Source organism: Acomys minous (genome assembly GCF_964271855.1).
Source record: "Acomys minous genome assembly, chromosome: 10".
NCBI classification, from domain to species: domain Eukaryota; kingdom Metazoa; phylum Chordata; class Mammalia; order Rodentia; family Muridae; genus Acomys; species Acomys minous.
Window position 1 is genome coordinate 95,160,915 of NC_140491.1, and position 19,853 is coordinate 95,180,767.

The 19,853-nt window shown below is 49.8% G+C and overlaps 1 protein-coding gene across 7 annotated transcripts in view; it reads left to right on the forward strand.

Annotated features, from left to right (window-relative positions):
* Nucleotides 1-19,695, forward strand: part of TANC1 (tetratricopeptide repeat, ankyrin repeat and coiled-coil containing 1) — a 227,884-nt gene extending 208,189 nt beyond the window's left edge. For all 7 annotated transcript variants that reach the window (XM_084800042.1, XM_084800045.1, XM_084800043.1 and 4 more), the window contains 8 exons: nt 5,491-5,624; nt 6,954-7,077; nt 7,996-8,171; nt 10,609-10,741; nt 12,922-13,013; nt 15,081-15,227; nt 15,908-16,008; nt 16,634-19,695. In XM_084800042.1, the coding sequence (XP_084656168.1) occupies nt 5,491-5,624; nt 6,954-7,077; nt 7,996-8,171; nt 10,609-10,741; nt 12,922-13,013; nt 15,081-15,227; nt 15,908-16,008; nt 16,634-18,062 (2,336 nt within the window). In that variant the 3' untranslated portion in view covers nt 18,063-19,695. The remainder of the gene's footprint in view (nt 1-5,490; nt 5,625-6,953; nt 7,078-7,995; nt 8,172-10,608; nt 10,742-12,921; nt 13,014-15,080; nt 15,228-15,907; nt 16,009-16,633) is intronic.
* The last annotated feature ends 158 nt before the right edge of the window (nt 19,696-19,853 follow it).

Below are 19,853 nucleotides of genomic sequence, written 5' to 3' on the forward strand. Positions count from 1 at the left end.
ATCTCGTTAAGGGCGTGCCAAGTAAGCCCGCTTGTGTCTGGCTTCAGCCGTCGCATGTTCACATGGATTGGGGCTTTGTGTTTGTCTCACTGGCCCAGAACAAAGGGGCAATGCCCTCTTCTCTCATCTTGGTACTGTCTTTCACACCCCGCCCCCACACCCACTCTTTTTTTTTTTTTTTGGTCTGGTCAAGCCAAGTTCACTGACCCTCATTAGAGCTGGGGCTGAGGGTGGCTTTCTCAGCAGGATGGTTGGGATTCCTGAGCAGGGCTTGTTTTGAGTTTGTTTGCCGTAGCTCTCCATGCTTCCGAATATGGGAATATGCTATCCCAAAGTCCCCTTGGCGGCTGAAACTTGAGATGCATCCTCGCCTGGGGAGATTGTATGACAAGGCTAAAAATACCATCTCTGGGCAGAGGAGGAAGCCCGTGCCCTGCCGTCTGTCATCAGCAGTATCTCCTTAGGAATTCCTGTACAGAACCTGATCCGGTTGGAGCCTGAGCAAAGTGGACCTGTGCTGACAGGTTCTTAATCCCCCACAAACGGACTGCATTAGCAAGCGCACAGCAAATCAAATCCGGCTATGGAGAAAGAAGAGGGTGGGATCCAGCCCTGTCTCCAGGCCTGGCAGGGCACGCTTGTCAGCTTGTCAGCCGCTCCAACTTCCGGCTTCTCTGTCGGCTGGTGAGACACACAGATCCTATTTTTAGCTCAGGCTGTCTGATGTGTTACTGTCAAGACTTCAGTAGCAGCTGCAACAGAGATCCCGACTTAGGCCCCATTTCTCTCAGGAATGAAGCTTCTTCACAAACAAAAAAAAAAAAAAAAAAAAAAAAAGGAAGTGTTTGGTAGGCAGAGCGACCACTGCAGCGCCATCAAACCCAAGGCCTAATTCACTTCTTCCCATGGATTCCCATGTCTCTGTGTGCACACGCATGTGCGTGACCCTGTGTGCCTCTTGATTCCTTTCTCCTCCTCGTTGGATACAGCCATGGAAGGAGGAGGAGGAGGGTCCCTGAGTGGAGGAAAATTCCAAAGCAGCAGCTGGCACCAAGATCTTTCATGACTCATTTGCAGGCCTCCTGTGAAGATCCGTTCAGATGGTGTATGTTATAGGAGAAGAAAACAATACAATTTTTATATCCTTCATAACCCCTGGGGTAGGCCCAGACCCCTATTAGAAAAGACACATGAGCTGGAGCAATGCACGCCAGTGTCAGACTCTGTGAGGCCGAGGCGTGCGCAAGTGGCTATGGGACACACAGAGGTAGTGTGGGCACGGTCAGCAAGTGTTCCCCAGTGATCCAGTGATTTCATGTCCGGCACTCCCTGGGCAGCTCGTCTGTACTCAGGGCTCCTTCGGGCCTCTTGAGTAAAAATAATCAATACAGCTTTTCTGCCAGAGGCAGATCTGGGCGTGGCACGCTCTGACCGTCTACAGTGAAAAGTCCCCAAGCACCAGCTCTCAACAGTCGTGAGCGTTGTCACCTCCATCACTGTGGCAGGACAGACTGTATCCTGGCTTCCCTGCAGCAAGGATGGGGGCTGGCTCAGATTCTCATCTTCCGGTTTGGACCACTTTGGCCACTGGCTTTGTTGAGGGTAAGGTGGTTGCTTTGCCCTTAGCACATCAGTACATAAACTATACGTTTCAACGTACACTGGAGTCAGTGATTATCTTTCCATTCAAGTTAGGTTTGACTGGCTTCTCCTCCCTAGGGGCAGGAGCCTGTTTGCATCGCATCACACACACACACACACACACACACACACACACACACACACACACACACACGTAAGAACCTCTTTGACTTGATAGCACAAAGAAACATTCCGTAGACCGCCCTTTGACATTGCCTCAGTCAGTGAAGAGACACCACAACCACAGCAGCTTTTATAAAGGAATCATTCAACTGGGGCTGGCTCACAGTTTCAGAGGCTTAGTCCATGGGTCGCATGGCAGCGTGCAGGCAGACATGGTGCTGGAGCCTAGAGTTTTAGATCCGGATCCACAGGCAGCAGGAAGAGAGAGCCACTAGGGCCTGACTCGGGGCTTCTGAAAACTTCAACGCCCACACTTCTCCATCAAGGCCACACGTCCTCGTCCTTCGAAATAGTGCCCTGTCTGGTGACCAAGCTCCTATGGGAACCACTTACATCACAACCCCAGGCGTGCTACACTGGCCGCTCACATCGGTGTGCTTCAGTGGCTCTGGGGGTTGCGGTTTAGTACTAATAGATACGGTGGAGGCCGTTGTGTTTATTCCTTGGTCTTTCAGTAGTCATGGTGTATTAAACAATGAAGTTAAACGTTTGATGGGCCTTAGGGTGTTTCACTTAAGTCTGCTCTGGTTTGACTACTTAACTGAAAATGAGGCAACTGCCCTGGTCAAACACAGAAAACACACCGAACAGTAGTTTCTATCTCATCTTGAAACGCCTGCATTCTGGAATACTGCTCCACTCTGGGCCCCTCACGCCTCGTGAGTCCTTGGCTGCTCTGTGCTGGTCCTCTGCACCTTCTACCAAAGCCCGTGATTGCTGCCTTGGCATCAGCTCTGACTTCTCACAGGGACCCAGGCTAGCTTTACCCCTTCTTTGGAGAACAGAAAGGGGCCAGTCCTACTTCCAGGAGCTGAGCGATGCTATTAGGATGTGCTGTACTTCGTAGATTTTGGAACATCCTGACAGTCGGCAGATGCTAGCCCACGAGTCCTCATGGCCAAGCCTGAAAAGGCTGGTGTCAGCTTCTGATCCACTGCCTCCTCTGGTCCCTGACTTGCTCCTTCTGTGCTGTCTATGGAAAAACAATCAAGAGACCTGAGGTCAGTCAGAACAGCGTGCCTTGAGCACGTTTTACTAGAGAGATGTGCTGACTTACTTCCTGAGGAGGCAGCAGGTGTGTCACTGTGTGAGAAGGAGCTCACAATGAGCAGGAATGGTCTGTGGACTCACCTCTCCAGCTGCTGGGGAGACAGGGCCATCGGGGAGGGACAGTGCTCCCTGCCTGTGAGGTCCACATTCATGCCTGGAGAGGTGGGGGAAGGGGGCTCAGGACCAGAAACATAGTGAGAACTGGCTCTCCTTTCTAGAAGGATGGCATGGGTTGGGGGCCTGGGGGAGACCATGTTCCTTCCGTCTTCCTGTGCTTCAGACACTAGGCTCCCGAGATGAGTTTTCCCTGGTAATCTGTTCCCTCCCATGGCTCCTGCCTTACTCACTCCTGACATCCTGCACAAGGCTGGGAGTGGAACTCAGGTGACGTCAACAGGTGTCAGGCCCAGCTATCTGGTCTGCAGTGTAGGTATCTGTGTCTGTGTCTGTCTATCTGTCTCATGGTTAACCTCAGTCACCAGAGCTGGAGTAACTGTGAGCAGAAGGCAGAGGCTTAGGAGCCAACCCGATGGCATAGTATTTGTGGAGGCCCCAGGAGGAGCAAGTACCAGCCAGCCGTGTGAGAGGAGTCTGAAGAGATGAGCATGTACAGACATGTGTGTGGAAAGCAGCCTTCCTGTACATGGGCTCCTGAGGTCCCCACCACCCTGTCCCAGCTTTGATGAGGGGGCAGAGCTTAGGCCCTACTCTTTCCAGAAGGAGGGTTTGAGATCCCCTCTTAAGACTGCTCTTGCAGAATGTTTGGGTTTTTGTTTGTTTGTTTTTTCTTTTTTGTTTTTCAAGACAGGGTTTCTCTGTGTAGCCTTGGCTGTCCTGGAACTCTCTTTATAGACCAGGCTGGCCTCGAACTCACAGAGATACACCTGCCTCTGCCTCCCTAGTGCTGGGATTAAAGGCATGCGCCACTACTGCCCTGCTCAGAATGGGTTGTTTTTTTTTTTTAATGTGTGTTCTTTGCCATTTGTCGAATGTGTAAGACTGGCCTATTGTGTTGTGGGTTGTATTTAGCTGTGGGGCATGTATTTTTATACATGTGTGAGTTTCCCTCTGTGTGACAGCATTGTTCAGTGGCATTTCCCACTATTGATAGCGATGTGGGCTGTGTCCAGCTTGAGGCCATGTGAAGAGTGCTGCCACACAAATGTACATTCTCCTGGCCTGTTTTCCAACTGCGGTCTTCCCGCTGTCACTCCCACCAATGAGAAGTGCGGGTCCCTTCTTCCCACCTCCATTTCTTGGCTTCATCAGCTGCTGAGGAGAACAGGCCCTTTTTATACAATCCCTGGCATCAACTTGCTCTCTTGTGAAGGATTTCTTCTGCTTCTCCCTGTTTGTAGCTGAGAAGTCTGCGTCTTTCAGTAGTTTATAGGGATACTGCTATCTTCTGGGAGCTGGAAATTGAGGATATATTTAAAAGCAGCCTTCTAAGCAGGCATGGAAATGGTACCAGCGCAGTGCTTAAGCCTCTTCCTCCTTGGCAGCAGGTTTGCATCTTATCTTATGTGGCTCAGAACCATCTGCCTATTTTGTCCTGCTGAAAAGCTGGTATTTTGGCCTGGGTTGTCATTGACACCTCCTTTTGTCCTTTCTTGGACATAGTCCCTGTGACAAAGCAAAGGCCAGGATGTAGGTGAGTCACATGCACGGTCTTTCCCATCGGTGCTGGCCTCCACCACTGTGCCCCAGTGACATCCGCCTTGGGACCTTGCCTTTTCTTTTTTAACATTGAGTCTGGCTTGTTGTTCAGCAAGGCAGGAGTGATGGGGTGGGTACTCTTGATTGTCTCAGTAAATCCTTGTATTTGAAAAAGATTTTGATTTTCATTTATATGTCTCTTTCTGTGTATGCCACAGGAGGGTGGGGCCCTGGAGGCCAGGAAAGGCCACTGGCTTCTCTGGAGCTGGAGTTACAGATGGTCTGTGGGCAGCTTAATGTGCTAGCACTGAACTGGGGCCTCCCGGAAGCACCTCAAGTGCTCGTCACCCTAACCCTAACCCTAACCCATCTCATTGAACGGATTTGGGCTTAAGGCCGAGAGGCCAGATCCAGGTGGAACCCTGGTATGTTTGTGATGTATTGTGTTCTCATTATCGCTTGTTGAGGAAAACAAGCCCCAAACGTAGTGGATCTGTGGTTTAAGCAAAGTGCGGTAGGGCTAGCTAAGGTGTCTTTGACCTCATAGCACTAGGCGGTGCAGCTTGACTTGAGGGGCAGACCTACATAGGGCAGCTCACACACGGCTGGCCTGACAGCGCTGGCTGTCCACTGAGGCTGGCTGTCCACAGCGCATGCGGCCTTAATCACCCCCAGAGATTCTTGGTCTTCCTCACAGCCTAGCAGACGGCTCCCAAGAGCAAGCATTCAAGGATAGCACAGGTTGCTCGTTTCCAGAGACCCGGGCCCAGACACGAGCGTAGTGCCACTGTGTTCTGTTGATCACAGCTACCACAGAATCCACGCAGATTTGGAGGGAGAGGGTCCACATGCTGGAGGTGATAAGTGAAGGCTCTCAAGGCCCTTGCTCTGCACCTGGTACAATCCTGTCTCCCCTTCCCCTTCCCCTTCCCCTTCCCCTTCCCCTTCCCCTTCCCCTAGCCCTGACTGCTGCTGCTGGGAGAGGAAAGCTGGAGGTCTGCGAGCTGCTGCTGGAGCGTGGAGCTGCCGTGTCAAGGGCCAACAGGAGAGGAGTACCCCCTCTGTTTTGTGCAGCCCGCCAGGGACATTGGCAGGTACCCAGGGGGACCCCTAGATGCTTTGGGAGCAGTGGGTGGGGGCTGGGATTCGCTGTTGAGGCCACCCATGGCCCTTGAGGCTCTTTCCCGTCCCTGGCTTCTCTGTCTGTCATCGTGACTGCTTCTCAGAGGCCAGCGCAATGGGACAAGAACAGTCAGCTGGGCTGACTGGGCAGAAGGCTGGCAGCCATGCCAGAGGCACGGTGGTTTCGACTCCAGGAGGGCTCACTGTGGTGTGTCTGCTGCTACGACTTTTGTGGCATGTTTGCACAACATATTTGAAAAGGAGCTGCCGTCATGGCGCTTCTTGTAATAAACATTCCTACACCATGTTCCACTGAAGGGAGCAGGGCGCCCTTGTCCAGCAGCTTCCTCCTTTGTTTTTGAAACCGTGGCCACATCTCTACCCACACTCGGCACCTTGCTGCACCTGCACTGTGCATACAAACAGTTTCATGGCCACTCATTACAGAAGACTGGTGTCTGTGACTTATCCTCTGCCTGTCCCAGTGTTGCCTAACTCAGGGGAAGGTGGGAGGCATAGGAGGACTTTGCCACTTCTGCCACTCTGGCCATGTAGCAAACAGGGAATGTGCCCCCGGCAACCTATAGGCCGACCCTGTAGACAAAGTGGCTTCCTCCAACACAAGGAGTGCGTAGGACTCCTGCCCGAGTCTCTGGTTTTTTATCCCCAGCCTTCATGGCGTGAAAACTGCGCTGCTGGAGCCGAGAATTCACTTTGAGAATTTTGGCTAAAAGTTATCTTCTGACAACAGTCCACCCCTTAGCAAAGTATGTGTGACCCAGGGTGTGGAGTCACTCTCCTGCCTCAGAGCCTTCTCTCATAGCGGTGTCCCCTCCCAGTATTGTCTACAGATGTCAAGTCTGAGAGATCTCGAGTCCCTTATCACGGCACAGTATTTGCATTCCATCTATAGATGGGTTGGTTGACTCTATCGCTGCAGAAGCCCAGATACACAGGGAGCTGTGCGTCTCCTCAGGACCAGTTCGGAGCCTTAGTGGCATCTACTGGCACCTTCCTATGCTGTTAACCTCTGACCCCCACCCCAATGTGGCTATCCCATCGTCACCTAAATTGGGATGGCATGGCCCCCACTACTATTTCTACCCGGTGGATGTGATTTCTGTACATATAATAGTTAGGCACACTAAAAGAATGCATAGGCGATGCTGTTGAAAAGAATACAGTATAAAGATCGTTTGGGCCCGCATGTCACACAACAGGTGGGAAAGAGGGAGAAACCGCCTGGGCATACAGACAGGCCTCAGGCGCAGCGTGGGGCTGATTCCCAGCGCTTCTTTTAGATTGTCAGGCTGCTTTTGGAACGGGGCTGCGACGTGAACCTGAGTGACAAGCAGGGCCGGACACCTCTCATGGTGGCTGCCTGTGAAGGACACCTGAGCACCGTGGAGTTCCTCCTTTCAAAAGGTATGGCGTGCTGCAGTGTGCTGGCTTCTTCAGCTGCCCCACTAGTACTTTCAACTTCCCAGTTAGTCTTTTTTTTTTTTTTTTGCCATGTGGATTGTCTAAGGCATGATGCAGCCTGGGTGCTTACTGTTCAGTTTTGGTAAGGCCCCTCTGCCATCAGGTTTGTAGACTTGCTCAGGCAGACGTACTCACAGGCAGGCACCCAGATGGCGGGACCCTCAGCAGCCCAGGTTTATTCATGTTGTTAGAATGTGTTATCAAACCTGGGAAACCTGTGTCCCAGGTCAGGTCCCGCCTCCCCGCCTCAAGAAGCCAATTAAAGCTGGGCAGTGGTGGCACACACCTTTAATCCAGCACTCCGGAGGCAGAGGCAGGTGGATCATGTGAGTTCGAGGCCAGCCTGGTCTACAAAGCGAGTCCAGGACAGCCAAGGCTACGCAGAGAAACCCTGTCTCGAAAAACTAAAAAAAATTAAAAATTAAAAAAAAAGAAGCCAATTAACCAAAAGGGAGAGAGTGTGGCCCAGTGGGAAGACGGACAAAGATCCAGTAGCCTCAAGTCCATCTTTGGGGTCCTGAAGTAAAATCAAACTTGAACTTAAGGGCCAAGGATATGACCAGCTAAGCAGTCCCGGTCAGGGTGTGGTCCCACCACAGCGACCCGTCATTGTCTGGATTTCTACCTTGTCCTGTCAGGTGTTCTAACAAGTCGCTGAAACTCAGGAGATCTCTTTTTGGGTAGACAAGTTCTTCCTCTGGCTGGTGCTGTTTTCCTCCCCTCTACCTGAGAATCTTGAGGGGGGATTCCCATTTTGGGGGATCCACTGTTCAACAGTCGGAGAGCAGATTGGGAGACTGGAGCGCCTACTTAGTGCATCTTCATTTCTGCCCCCCAGTTATAAATGGACTCTTCTCTCAGGTGCTGCTCTTTCTTCCCTGGACAAGGAAGGCCTGTCAGCACTGAGCTGGGCTTGTCTGAAGGGTCACAGGGCAGTGGTCCAGTACCTGGTCGAAGAAGGAGCTGAGATAGACCAGACAGACAAAAATGGCCGTACTCCCTTGGACCTAGCTGCCTTCTACGGTGACGCAGAGACCGTGAGTACTCGTGGATGCTCACTTCCCGGCATGTGCAACCTGCTCCTGTGTGCAGGGTTAGGGTCAGCATGGGAAGGGGTTCCCAGCAGTGTGCAGAGCTGTGTCTGACTGCAGACTCCGTGTGTGTGTGTGTGTGTGTGTGTGTGTGTGTGTGTGTGTGTGTGTGTGTGCACGCACACATGCCCATGTGGTATGTGGGGCCTTCTCAGTTGCCTGTATTACGTGCAGTTCAGTCCATGACTATTCATCAATATTTTAATGTGCTCTTAAAAGGCTAAAGGCACTATACCTACCAACTCCATATTCTACAGACGTGGAGCAGAACATGTTTGCCACATTCATGGTCTTATTTTATCATGTGGTACGTACAAGTAAAATTCCTCTATAGGTCACTCAGAAGCCACATTCACTTAATACAAAGTATTAATTAAACAAATAGTTTATAATGTACCGGTTGTTTTTAGTTACAATTTTAACTTATAAACTGAGAACTGGGAGCCCTCTTCCAGGGCAGGCCCCGTGCCTTTGCCAGGCAGCACATCCCAGACGTGCGTAGGCACCAGAGCACTGTGGGACTCTGCTTTTGTAGTCCCACGTGTCTAGTGAGAGGATGAGGCAGAGAGACACGTGCCGTGCTGTGCAGAGGCCCTGACCTGGGCCTGGGATTTTACTTCTCCATCCATCAGTAGACATACCACTGGACAAATCTCTCTTAAAAGACCCCACTCTCAAATCTTTTGGGCTATAGTTTTATGCTCAGAAATGCAACCACCAGATCATATGTAATCATTTTGGTTTTGGTTTTGGTTTTTTAAAGATACGGCCTCACACAGCCCAGGCTAGCCTCAAGCTCCCTCCCTATAGCAGCCAAGGTTGGCCTTGCACTGCTGACCTTCTTGCCTCTACCTCCCTAATACCCTGACGGCAGGTGTGCACCGCTGTCCTTGGCAGCTTTTAACTTCCTAAGGACACCCCACCACTACACAACCTCCCTCTGCCTCACCTTTCACAGCAGCTGGGAGCTTCCTTCTTGGGACTCTAGTGTCTTCTGGTCACCACTAATACCCCGCCCCCACACATGCACTCTTTTCTAAAATAATTAGAATCCTGTGAGTGTGGGTTGACAACTCATTGTGGCTTTGGTTTTCATTTCTCTGACAGCTAGTGGAATTGAGGGTTTTGGGTTTTGTTTGTTGTTGTTTGTGTGTTTTGCTTTTGGTTTTGGGTTTTTTCGAGACTGGAATTCTCTGTGTAGCCTTGGCTGTGCTGGAACTCTACAGAGTGAGCTCAGAGATCTGCCTGCCTCTGCCTCTGGAGTGCTGGGATTAAAGGCGTGCGCCACCACTGCCTGGCTGAAATTGACTACTTTTTTCACATGCTTGCTGTATCTCCCCTTTGGAGAAATATCTATTTAAGTCCCTTACCCACTTGCTGGTTTGGTTTTATGATTGTTGTAGCTCTTTTTGTATTCTAGACCAGTGGTTCTCAACCTTCCTAACGCTGTGATCCTTTAATACAGTTCCTCGTGTTACAGTGACCCCCTCCACCCACACATACCATAAAATTATTTTTTGTTGCTACTTCATAATTATAATTTTGCTACTCTTAGGAATCATAATGTAAATATCTGTTTTCTAAAGGTCTCAGGCAACCTCTGTGAAAGGTATATTCATGGGGTCGTGACCCACAGGTTGAGAACCTCCCTTGTAGATAGTACCCGCTCTGGTATCATTTTTGGGTACCGAATGGATTGATAGGAAATGCCCTGTTGATACACACAACCATTTAAGCTGGATATGAGTCTCTTTTTTAGTAAGTAGAAAATTTGAAGTGGCCAAAGTAGTTTTTTTTCCCCTTAGCATTTCCCATGTTGCACACAGGCAGATATTTCATTACACCCAGACTGTGCACCATGACCTCAGTCACGCCATCTTCACAGTCTTAACTGTCTCATGTCTTTCCTAAACCCCTAAAGTGAGTGACACAGGCCCATCTGGTTCCAGGCTGCTCATGTCTACAGCTTGTTCTCCCAGGCTGTGTGAGTCTGTGTATCTGGAACTTGCCGGAGATCACTGCAGAAGCAATTGCTAATTGCAGGTGAAAGGGTGACCATGTGTCCTGTCTGTGGCCTTGCACGTGGGGACAGGCACAGATCGCATACTTAGGCACACACTGGTCTGCACCTGTGGGCTTGCCTTCCTCATCCCTGACAGTCACTGTAGCAGAGACATTTTAGCCATTGTCACGCCTTTCCCTGGTGTCACCTGAGTTTTATCTTTATTTGCCACGCCCCCTTATGGCCAGAGGTATCTAAAATGGATATAAAGCTAAGACTGGTAGCTCTGCAGGCAGAAGGCAGAACTGGGCAGGACCCCACCCCCACCCCCGCTCCTGCCAGGGACTGCTCCTCAGGTCTGTGCCATCCCCGCTGCTCTAGGTGCTGTATCTGGTGGAAAAGGGAGCCGTGATTGAACACGTGGACCACAGTGGGATGCGCCCCCTGGACAGAGCCATCGGTTGTCGAAACACCGCGGTAGTTGTTACACTGCTTAGAAAAGGAGCCAAACTAGGTCAGTAAGCCCCCCCTCCCCCCCACTTCTGTTCAGCAGGGCCAAAGGGTGGCTTCCAGCATCTTACCTGAAAGAACTGAAGATGGCCTGCTAAGGCCGTCAGAATGCGCGCTCTCTCTCTCTCGCTCTCTCTCTCTCTCTCTCTCTCTCTCTCTCTCTCTCTCTCTCTCCTCTGTTCTCCCACTCCTTCTCATCTGTCTTCTGTCTCATTTAGTTACAATCATCCAGAAAAGTGAAGGCAGTTATGATTTTCCTCTTTTAAAAATTATATTTTTATGCCAGGTGGTGGTGACACACGCCTTTAATCCCAACACTTGGGAAGCAGAGGCAGGCGGATCTCTGTGAGTTCAAGGCCAGCCTGGTCTACAGAGCAAGTTCCAGGAAAGCCAGAGCTGTTACACAGAGAAACCCTGTCTCAAAAAACCAAATAAATAAATAAGTAAATATTTTAAAATTACATTTTGTTTGTGTGGGGGAATACAAGCTACACACAGAGGTCAGTTCTTGCCCCCAGTCTTGGAGGCAAATGCCTTCAACTGCTGAGCCATCTGTAGGCCCCTAGCTTTTAACATTCTTTTCAGGTAGGTAGAGAGTAGAGGCTAAAGAGGAGGGGCAGTCTGGAATCACGAACGGCCTGGAGACTCACACCAGGAAGTGTGATTTTTTTTTTTTAAATTGCTGTAATGAGAACATGGCCAAGGCAACTTACAGAAGAACGAGTTTATTGAGGAGTTAACAGTTGAGAGGGTGAGTCCGTGACCGACCTGGTGTAGGGAGCACGGCAGCAGGCAGGCAGACCTAGAGCAGGAGCTGAGAGCTTAGATCTGACTCAGAAACAGGAAGCAGAGAGCTAACTGGGAATGCCATGGGCTTTAGAAGCCTCAAAGCTTTCCGCCCCACCCCCCACCCCCATGACATCGATCCTCCAACAAGGCCACACCTCCTAATCCTTCCTAAACAGTTCCACCAACTGGAGTCCAGACAGTAAATATATGAGCTTATGAAGGCCATTCTTATCCAAGCCACCAAAGTTGTATTCCTTGCAGATAGGTAGAGCATCGGTGGCTCCAAAAGGCCTGCCTGCATGGTTCTAGAGAACAGCTGTGGTTCTAGGATTGCCAATGACAGCTTGACTGAGAACGTTGGGACCCCGGGGCACACAATCTCTATGAAGAGACCTGGAGGCAGTCCTTGGAGCAGGGAGTGGGTGTTACCTGAGAGTTATGAGGCGGCTAGTGGAGCGTCACATAAATTCAGCGCATACGTAGCAACTGCTGAAGTGTTCCCGTTTTGGTTTGCTATTTAGGCCCTTTGGCCACAAGCAGGTCTGGGTGTAGAAGGCTACATGGAAAACAGTCTGTCCCAGTATTAAGCAGTTTCCCATTTTTACCTTGTTCCTGTAGTGGGGATACCATCTCTTTACTTGAAAACCAAAAACAAACCACGGGAGCCCAGTGGCTTCCCAAGTTCATAGTAAGTGGCAGAGTTGCATGCATGTGACAGCACAAGGCTAGGTTAAGGGCTAGAGAGGGCTGTAGCCAGCAGAGACCAAAATAGAAACTAGACCAGGGATGGGACAGGGAGCCCAAGCTAGGACCTCGAGGGGACTTAGGTCAGAGTGCACGGGCCTTGGGGACATCAGCCTCTCCCACTCCTGTCATACTGGGAGAAGAAAGGAGCCTTTGAGGATTTAATGCTTTTTTAAAAAATATTTTATTTAATTTTAATTTATGTGTGCTGGTGTGAGGGTGTCAGATCTTGGAGTCACAGGCAGTTGTGAACTGCCATGTGGGTGCTGGGAATTGAACCCGGGTCCTTTGGAAGAGCAGGCAGTGCTCTTAACCACTGAGCCATCTCTCTAGCCCCTTAATGCTTTTTCTTGACTCTTGGGGGAAGGGGAACACCTTATTCTCTGTTATTAGTAGAGTGATAAGGATAGCTTTCGTGGGCATCAGTGAGTCTTCATGGGGGGGTGGGGCTGGCGTGGCACAAAATAGTCAAGAAGCTTAGACCAGCTTTCCAGAGTGCAGAGGCCTAATGCCAGGAGCGCTGAGACACTGCCCAGCACTGGCCTTGTGGTGAGTCCTTGCAGCTTGTATTGTCAAGGGTTGGGGCTGCCGAAGAGAACACTGCTTCGTCTGGGCTGAGGAAAAACCCCTGACAGCTTGTTTGTTTTGCAGGAAATGCCGCTTGGGCGATGGCTACTTCCAAACCTGATATTTTGATTATACTTTTACAGAAATTGATGGAGGAAGGAAATGTGATGTACAAGGTAGGTGGCTTTTCTCTTTCTGTGCCATTGTGACTGACTGGGGCTGCCTCTTAGTTTGGTATTGGGTGCTGCACCCATGCTTCTGGGAGGGCAGTTCCAACACCTTCCAAGCTGACCTCTTGCCCAGGAGCCTGTTAATCTCCTAGCCGTGGCATCTGAATGGAAACAGGCTCCTCTTTGTGTTTGAGGACAATTGGTGCTAATACTCCCGGTGGTGGCTGTGACTTCCTGTCTAAAGCTACTGCATGAAGGATAGCCACTGCTAGGTCAGCTGGCACATCCCACAGGAAGGCCCTTGGCTTTCCTGCCTTTCAGAGTTCCAAGCATGGCACTGGACCTACTCTTGAGGCACTTGGCAAAAGACACCCAAGAAGCATTTACACAAGAAAAGAATGTTTAAGGGAGGATGGTGCAATGGCTCGAGTTGTTGGCTGCTAAGCCTGATAGCTCAACTCTGAATCCCAGGCCCCACTGGTAGATGGAGAGAACTGAATCTTGTAAGTTGTGTTCTGTGGCATGTGTGTGCTCACACAATACAAACGCTTACAAAATAGATACTTAAAAAGAAAATTAAAGCCAGGCGTGGTGGCGCATGCCTTTAATCTCAGCGCTCAGGAGGCAGAGGCAGGAGGATCTCTGTGAGTTCAAGGCCAGCCTGGTCTACAAAGAGAGTTCCAGGACAGCCAGGGCTCTTACACAGAGACATTCTGTCTCAAAAAAACCAAACCAAAGCAAGCAAACAAACAAACAAAACAAAACAAAAAAATTAAAATAACCGTTCTGTGGCTCGCCCCACCACACCCTTGCCCCAAGTCTTTCACTTTTTAGTTCTTGATTCTATAAGTTCTGAGGTCTTATGTGTGTTTAGTGATATTTTTATTTACTGTAGCCCAGTAAATATATCCTCAGTTAATCAAGAGATAGCTCATTTTTCCAGTTTTTCTCAGAAATGGAAAAAGACCTACAACTTCATAAATTTGGCCTTAAAATTCCCCCAAGTGAGCTATCAGTGTCAATCCATCCATGGTGGGTAGCTAGGAGCGTTGCTTCAGCCTCTGCAGCTTGTACAGACTAGTCAGCCCACTGCTGGGGCAGAGGTAGTCACGCACAGACAAGGGAGTGTGGCTCTGCCCCAACATAACTGTAAATATATGCCTGTGACCTGTGGGTGGCCACCACCCCTGGGCTCAGTAGGTGTGTAGACTCTTTATATAGATTACTACTCTTTCCAGACCTGTAATTAGGTAGAATTAAGACTATTGTGGCGGGGAAGGGGAGGAGGGGGGGACGGACCGAAGATTGTTACTACTTTAAACCTTTTCAGTACTAGGCAGCTTTATTTGCTGTGTTGTTCATTTATTTCTTTTGCTGTTGTTGTTTTTTTTCCCCATAGTAACAAATAACTAGGCATGTAGCATGACCCAGCAGGGTACCCAGCTTGGAGGCGGTTGGAAATTGAGTTCAGGGTGTATATAGTTATGGCTTTGAAGTGGTTTTAATATGGATTCCGCTAGGTAATTATGTCAGAAATATCAAGCTGGTTCCAACAGGCTGCAGTTCCTGCTGTGCCACGAGGCTGGCTGAGCAAATGGATTTCTTTAGCCTTGAGAGTGATGTGCTGTGGCTCTGGTTTTTAAAACCAATTCTCCAGTGCTTCTAGAAGAATTATTATTCTGCAGCAAGCTTCAGGTTGATCCATGAGGCACTATCTGCCTTAGAAACTACAGCATTTTTGTTTTCATGTGGTTTCTGTTACATTGAAATTAAAATATATTTCAGTGGTTCTTGGAATAACACACTGAAATTATATGTGAGAAGATAATTTGATGCACAAAGATGGAGAGTAAGTGATTTTAGCAGCTTACAGACACCTTCTTGTTCCAAGCCGTGGGACTGCAGGCAGCCTGATTACGTTCAGGATGGTCAATGCCCTGGGTCTCACTGAGACACCTACGCATCCCGACCCCTCTCCTGTTCTGCAGTGATTTTTACATGAGGATTTTCAGCATGGTGGGTCATCTTAGAGCCCTGGGGAGAATAACTTCTTGTGGTTTTTTTGAATCCTAGAAAGGGAAGATGAAGGAGGCAGCCCAGAGGTACCAGTATGCCCTGAGGAAGTTCCCTCGGGAAGGATTCGGAGAGGACATGAGGCCGTTCAATGACCTGAGAGTCTCCCTCTATCTCAATCTGTCTCGATGCCGAAGGAAAACAAATGTAAGCCGGGTGCCCAGTTCTTCAGCAGGAGGTGAAGGCCCAGTCTTGTGGCTGCCAGTCTGACTAGGGCGGGCGCTGTGCGAACCTGCTGCTCTCGGGGACCGCTCTCAGGTCACAGCCACTGCCCACCTCCCAAAATGTGCTTAGGATGAATTTCCTTTGCTTCAGTGAAGGCAGCAAATGCAGGCTGTTCCGAGTGTCCGTCCCACACCCACACCCACACCCCAACCCTGCCGCAGTCCAGCTGTGGCGCTGCCTGTGTTAACAACAGTCAAGGGCTTTTTCTCCCCACATTCAAGAAAAGGCCAACCCAAATGTCCCTTATAGTCGACCTGCCTTGTGGCCCTTAAGTTCGCTTAGTAAATACTCTATTTGTAACCAGTTGTGGTCAAGTTGTAGTTTGTTACTAGCAGATGTTTTGTAGTTCTTCCTACTGACGTTTTAAAGCTCCCTCTACCTCCCTCCACCTGATCCCACCCCCAGTGGAAGTGCCTGCTCAGGCCTGGCGCCCCCCCCCCCCCCCGCCACCTTTCCCTTCTGTGTGCTGCTGCACTGCTCTCGCCCCCCCCAGGCCACCCCACCCCCCAAGACGCAGTGCTCTGTGACCCTTAGTGGGAGCTCCTAGGAGATAGCCCTTTCTCTCAGTGCTGCTTCTGACTGTGTTTAACTGTTGACACCAGGACTTTGGCTTGGCAGAAGAATTTGCTTCAAAAGCTCTGGAATTGAAACCCAAATCCTATGAAGCCTTTTATGCCCGGGCAAGAGCGAAAAGGAACAGCAGGTACTATCTGGGGTCACCCACGTAACTATCCCTCTTCCCCCCCTCCTCTCCCCCCTCCCCATTCATCCCCCCCCCCCATCCTCACCCCCACCTCTGCCCAGGAGGTCAGACCTGCTAGATGAGTTTGAGGGTGCTTTGCTTCATCAGGGTTACTATTGCTCAGACACGTCTCATTCCTTTCAATAAAAACCAGAGGCTCGCTTCCGAGAGCCATGGGCGTGGCTTACAGTTAGTGGCTAGCATTCATTTTCTTGACATTCTGGTGTCTCTCCCACCATACTGTACCCCAACACAACACCTGCCGGGTTCTTGTTTCAGGGAGACTGACAAGTTAGCGGTGACACAGAGCAGAAGAGGGTTAAGTCTGATCTCTGAGTTAGAAGGGGACAGGATGAGAGAGAGCCAAGGGAGATAATGTGAGCAGGGTTCTGTCAAAAGCCCTGGGTTACAGCGCAGCACTGTGCTTGGTCCAGCAGCTCTGGGCTAACCAGGATGTCACCATAACCACGTCAGGAAGTGCCTGGGCCTCACTCCTTTCCCTGTGGAGATAGCTAGCTTCAGGACAGTTACATTCAAAGCATGCTCCTATGTGGCTTCTAATGGCGTCTTGTGCTTTCATATGAAGGCAGTTCCTGGCAGCTCTGGCTGACTTGCAGGAGGCCATGAAACTCTGTCCCACCAACCAGGAAATCAAGAGGCTTTTGGCCCGTGTTGAAGAAGAGTGCAAGCAACTCCAGAGGAACCAGCAGCAGAAACAGCAGGGCCCCGTGCCCGCTCCACCCAATGACTCAGATAACGAAGAAGATGCCCCTGCCTCCAGCTTAAAGGACCACTTCCCCATTGAGGAAGCTGAAGAGGAAGAAAGCTCTTCCCAGGAAGAGTCCATTTCCCCGACTCCCAGACCCCCACCACCACCACCTGTCCCTTCCCCATATATCCGAAACCTTCAAGAGGGACTACAGTCCAAAGTCAGGCCAGCGTCACCACAGAGCAGGGCGGGGGTCAGCAAGTCCCTGAGAGAGACTGTAGCTCAGCCAGGCGTGGTTATGCAGCCTACCAAACAGGCACAGATAGTGAAGACCAGCCAACATCTGGGTTCCGGCCAATCTAGCATGAGAAACAGTAGCACAAAAATACAGGTCCCTTCTCAGAACCCTCCCCAAAGCCCGATGCCTGGTAGAGTATCTGCAGCCCCTGCCCCGAGCAGAAACCAGCATTTAGAGGGAGCAGGGCCCTTCCCCGCAGGAACTGCTTGTGGCCACTTTGGGGATCGCCTAGGCCTCAGCCAGAACCTCCAGCCGCAGCGCAGTGAGAGCAGCACAGCGTATCCTCTACCGAGCAAAGTCAAAGCTGCCGAGAGGCTCCTGGCTCATGCCTCTGTGGCGGTGGACGTAGCTCCTCCAAGCCAGGGAGGCCCAGCGAGCTGCAGTGACGTGCGACACCCGGCTTCCCTCACTAGCTCGGGCTCTTCCGGCTCTCCATCCAGCAGCATAAAGATGTCCAGTTCAACCAGCAGTTTGACTTCAAGTAGTAGTTTTTCGGATGGATTCAAGGCCCAAGGACCAGACTCTCGAATCAAAGACAAAGGTACAAACCAGACGCAGGGTGGCGCTGCTGAACACAGGCCCCGCAATACTCCGTTCATGGGCATCATGGACAAGACTGCCAGGTTCCAGCAGCAGGGCAATCCTCCGAGTCGCTCCTGGCACTGCCCGGTGGCAGAGGGGCTCCTGACAAACACAGCCGCTGCAGCTGGCCTGCAGTCTAGCTCTGAGAAGCCCACTCTCAAGCCAGGAGGCTACTGTAGCCAAGGCAAACCCTGTTCCGTTTCCCCGCTGGGCACGGGTGTCCACAATGGGGCACAGGTGAAGGAGGCGGAGGAGAGTAAGTGCCAAATCCCAGCCCTTTGTCAAGACAGTAGGATAACTAAGGGGGTTCCTCATCTGTACCCAGAAAGCATCTCTAAGCAGCCGCCTCATGTCAGTACGGAAGCCCACAGGAGCCACCTGACTTCAGCGAAACCAAAGCGATCGTTCATAGAGTCAAACGTGTGAGCCTTAAGCAAGCCCTGTAGAATCCGGAGTCAGCCTGCTGGCTTGTGGTAGCAAATAATGTCTTTTTTTTTTTTTAAATAGAAATTACATTTTAGCCATATTTTCCACCTCTTGGGTGGATCTGATGCCATTGACATATTAAAAATGTAAGATCAAACTATAGTACATAGCTAGAAATCACCCACAAGCAGAAATACTAAACAGCATTGGAAACTCTGTCGGCTTATATCTGTCAGTTTTAAGACTGTCAAGAAGACATCAACTGATGTCATTCTCTTAGGAGACTATTTGGTTTGCTACATATAAAAGCACAACATGTACTAGAGAAGAAGAAGAAAAAAACTCCATCAGTAAAAAATTTTAATTCCTGACATGCTATCTGGAAGTGTATTCTGGAAAAGATGGGGGAAATTTTAAAGTTACAGATCCCTTTAGTCAAATCCCAGTTCTTGCATATGTGTAAAAATTGCAACCTGAGTGATTTCTAGCTGGATGTAAAATTGGCTGTGAACAGCAGGGGTTTTTTTTTTTTGGCTTTTTGTTTTTGTTTTTCTTCTGTAAGTGAAATATGAGCACACACAAGTACCATTCCCATTGTGAGTTACTCAAAGGGGATCAAACACTTCCATGTTATGGTCATTTTGCAGAGTATTTTTATAGCCCCCCTCCCTTTGGAACTATGTTTATGCTTTGCGGTGTTGCTGATGGGCGGGAACAAGCTATCTAGAAATCTGATTGGTGGTCCAAGAGTACAAAGACAAGCAACCTTAGTGATGGCTACAAATCAGCTCCAACTGGTTCCAAGTGTTCTCTGGACAGTGACAGAAGTCCCCCAAACAAGCCTCCGATGTCCTCTAGGGACGGTGTTCAAGACCCTTGAGGTCTGAGTGGTGGTTTGTTTTCCTCACGCAGGCATTATTTCATAGTCACACGTGTTGTATATATATAAGTAGCTAGCCCAATTTTATTCAGACTTGTAAATGTAACTCAAAAGAAGTTAAAGACAAACAACAGAACCCCCACCATCTATCTGCATGTTTTGTAAGCTTCGTCCATGCTGGTAACCCCACCGAGCGACGCGTTATCATGGCATGTTAACAGTATACCCGTCACGGCACTTTATCTCACTGCATGGACACCTCTGAGGTGCTACTTAAATCCAAGCTGACGTATTATTCATCTGTAAAGAAAAGGTACAGCAATGAACCTTTGATTAAGGTATTTTTATATGAAAATGGTGTTATTGGAAGATGTTCAGTTGCTGGTTTGAGAGAGGTGGGGGGAGTATTTTATATGTTGAGATGTGAAATGTATTTTCTAGAACGGGGGAGAAGGAAGTTCTATATTTGCAGAATGTTTTAAACATGAGTAGCCATGCTGTTCCTGTGCACATGGTTAGGGTTCTGTAGGAACAGGAACCCTGCAGTGTCGGTCAGTGTCTGTTCTGTGTGTATAGTGTGCTGTGTACAAGAAGCCAGGCCATTTTTGTAACCTTTCTCGAGTTCTGCTCTAATTACTATGGCTTATTTATTGTTTTCTTTAATATTTGTGAAAGTCTTACTCCTTTGTTACGTAGTTTTGTTTCTGCACAACTACTGTACTTTTCCATATGGAATAAAAACCATTACTACAAGTGGGTCGCCATTCATTGGTGGGGGGGGGGGCAGCGACCCCGCGACACCTCCTGCCTCCTTGTAACGTTACACTCTACCCTGAAGAGTGGAGGGCACCTTTAAGACACCAGCAAGCGTGCTTCCTTTGAACTTCAAAATAAGGTGGGTGCTCTGGTGT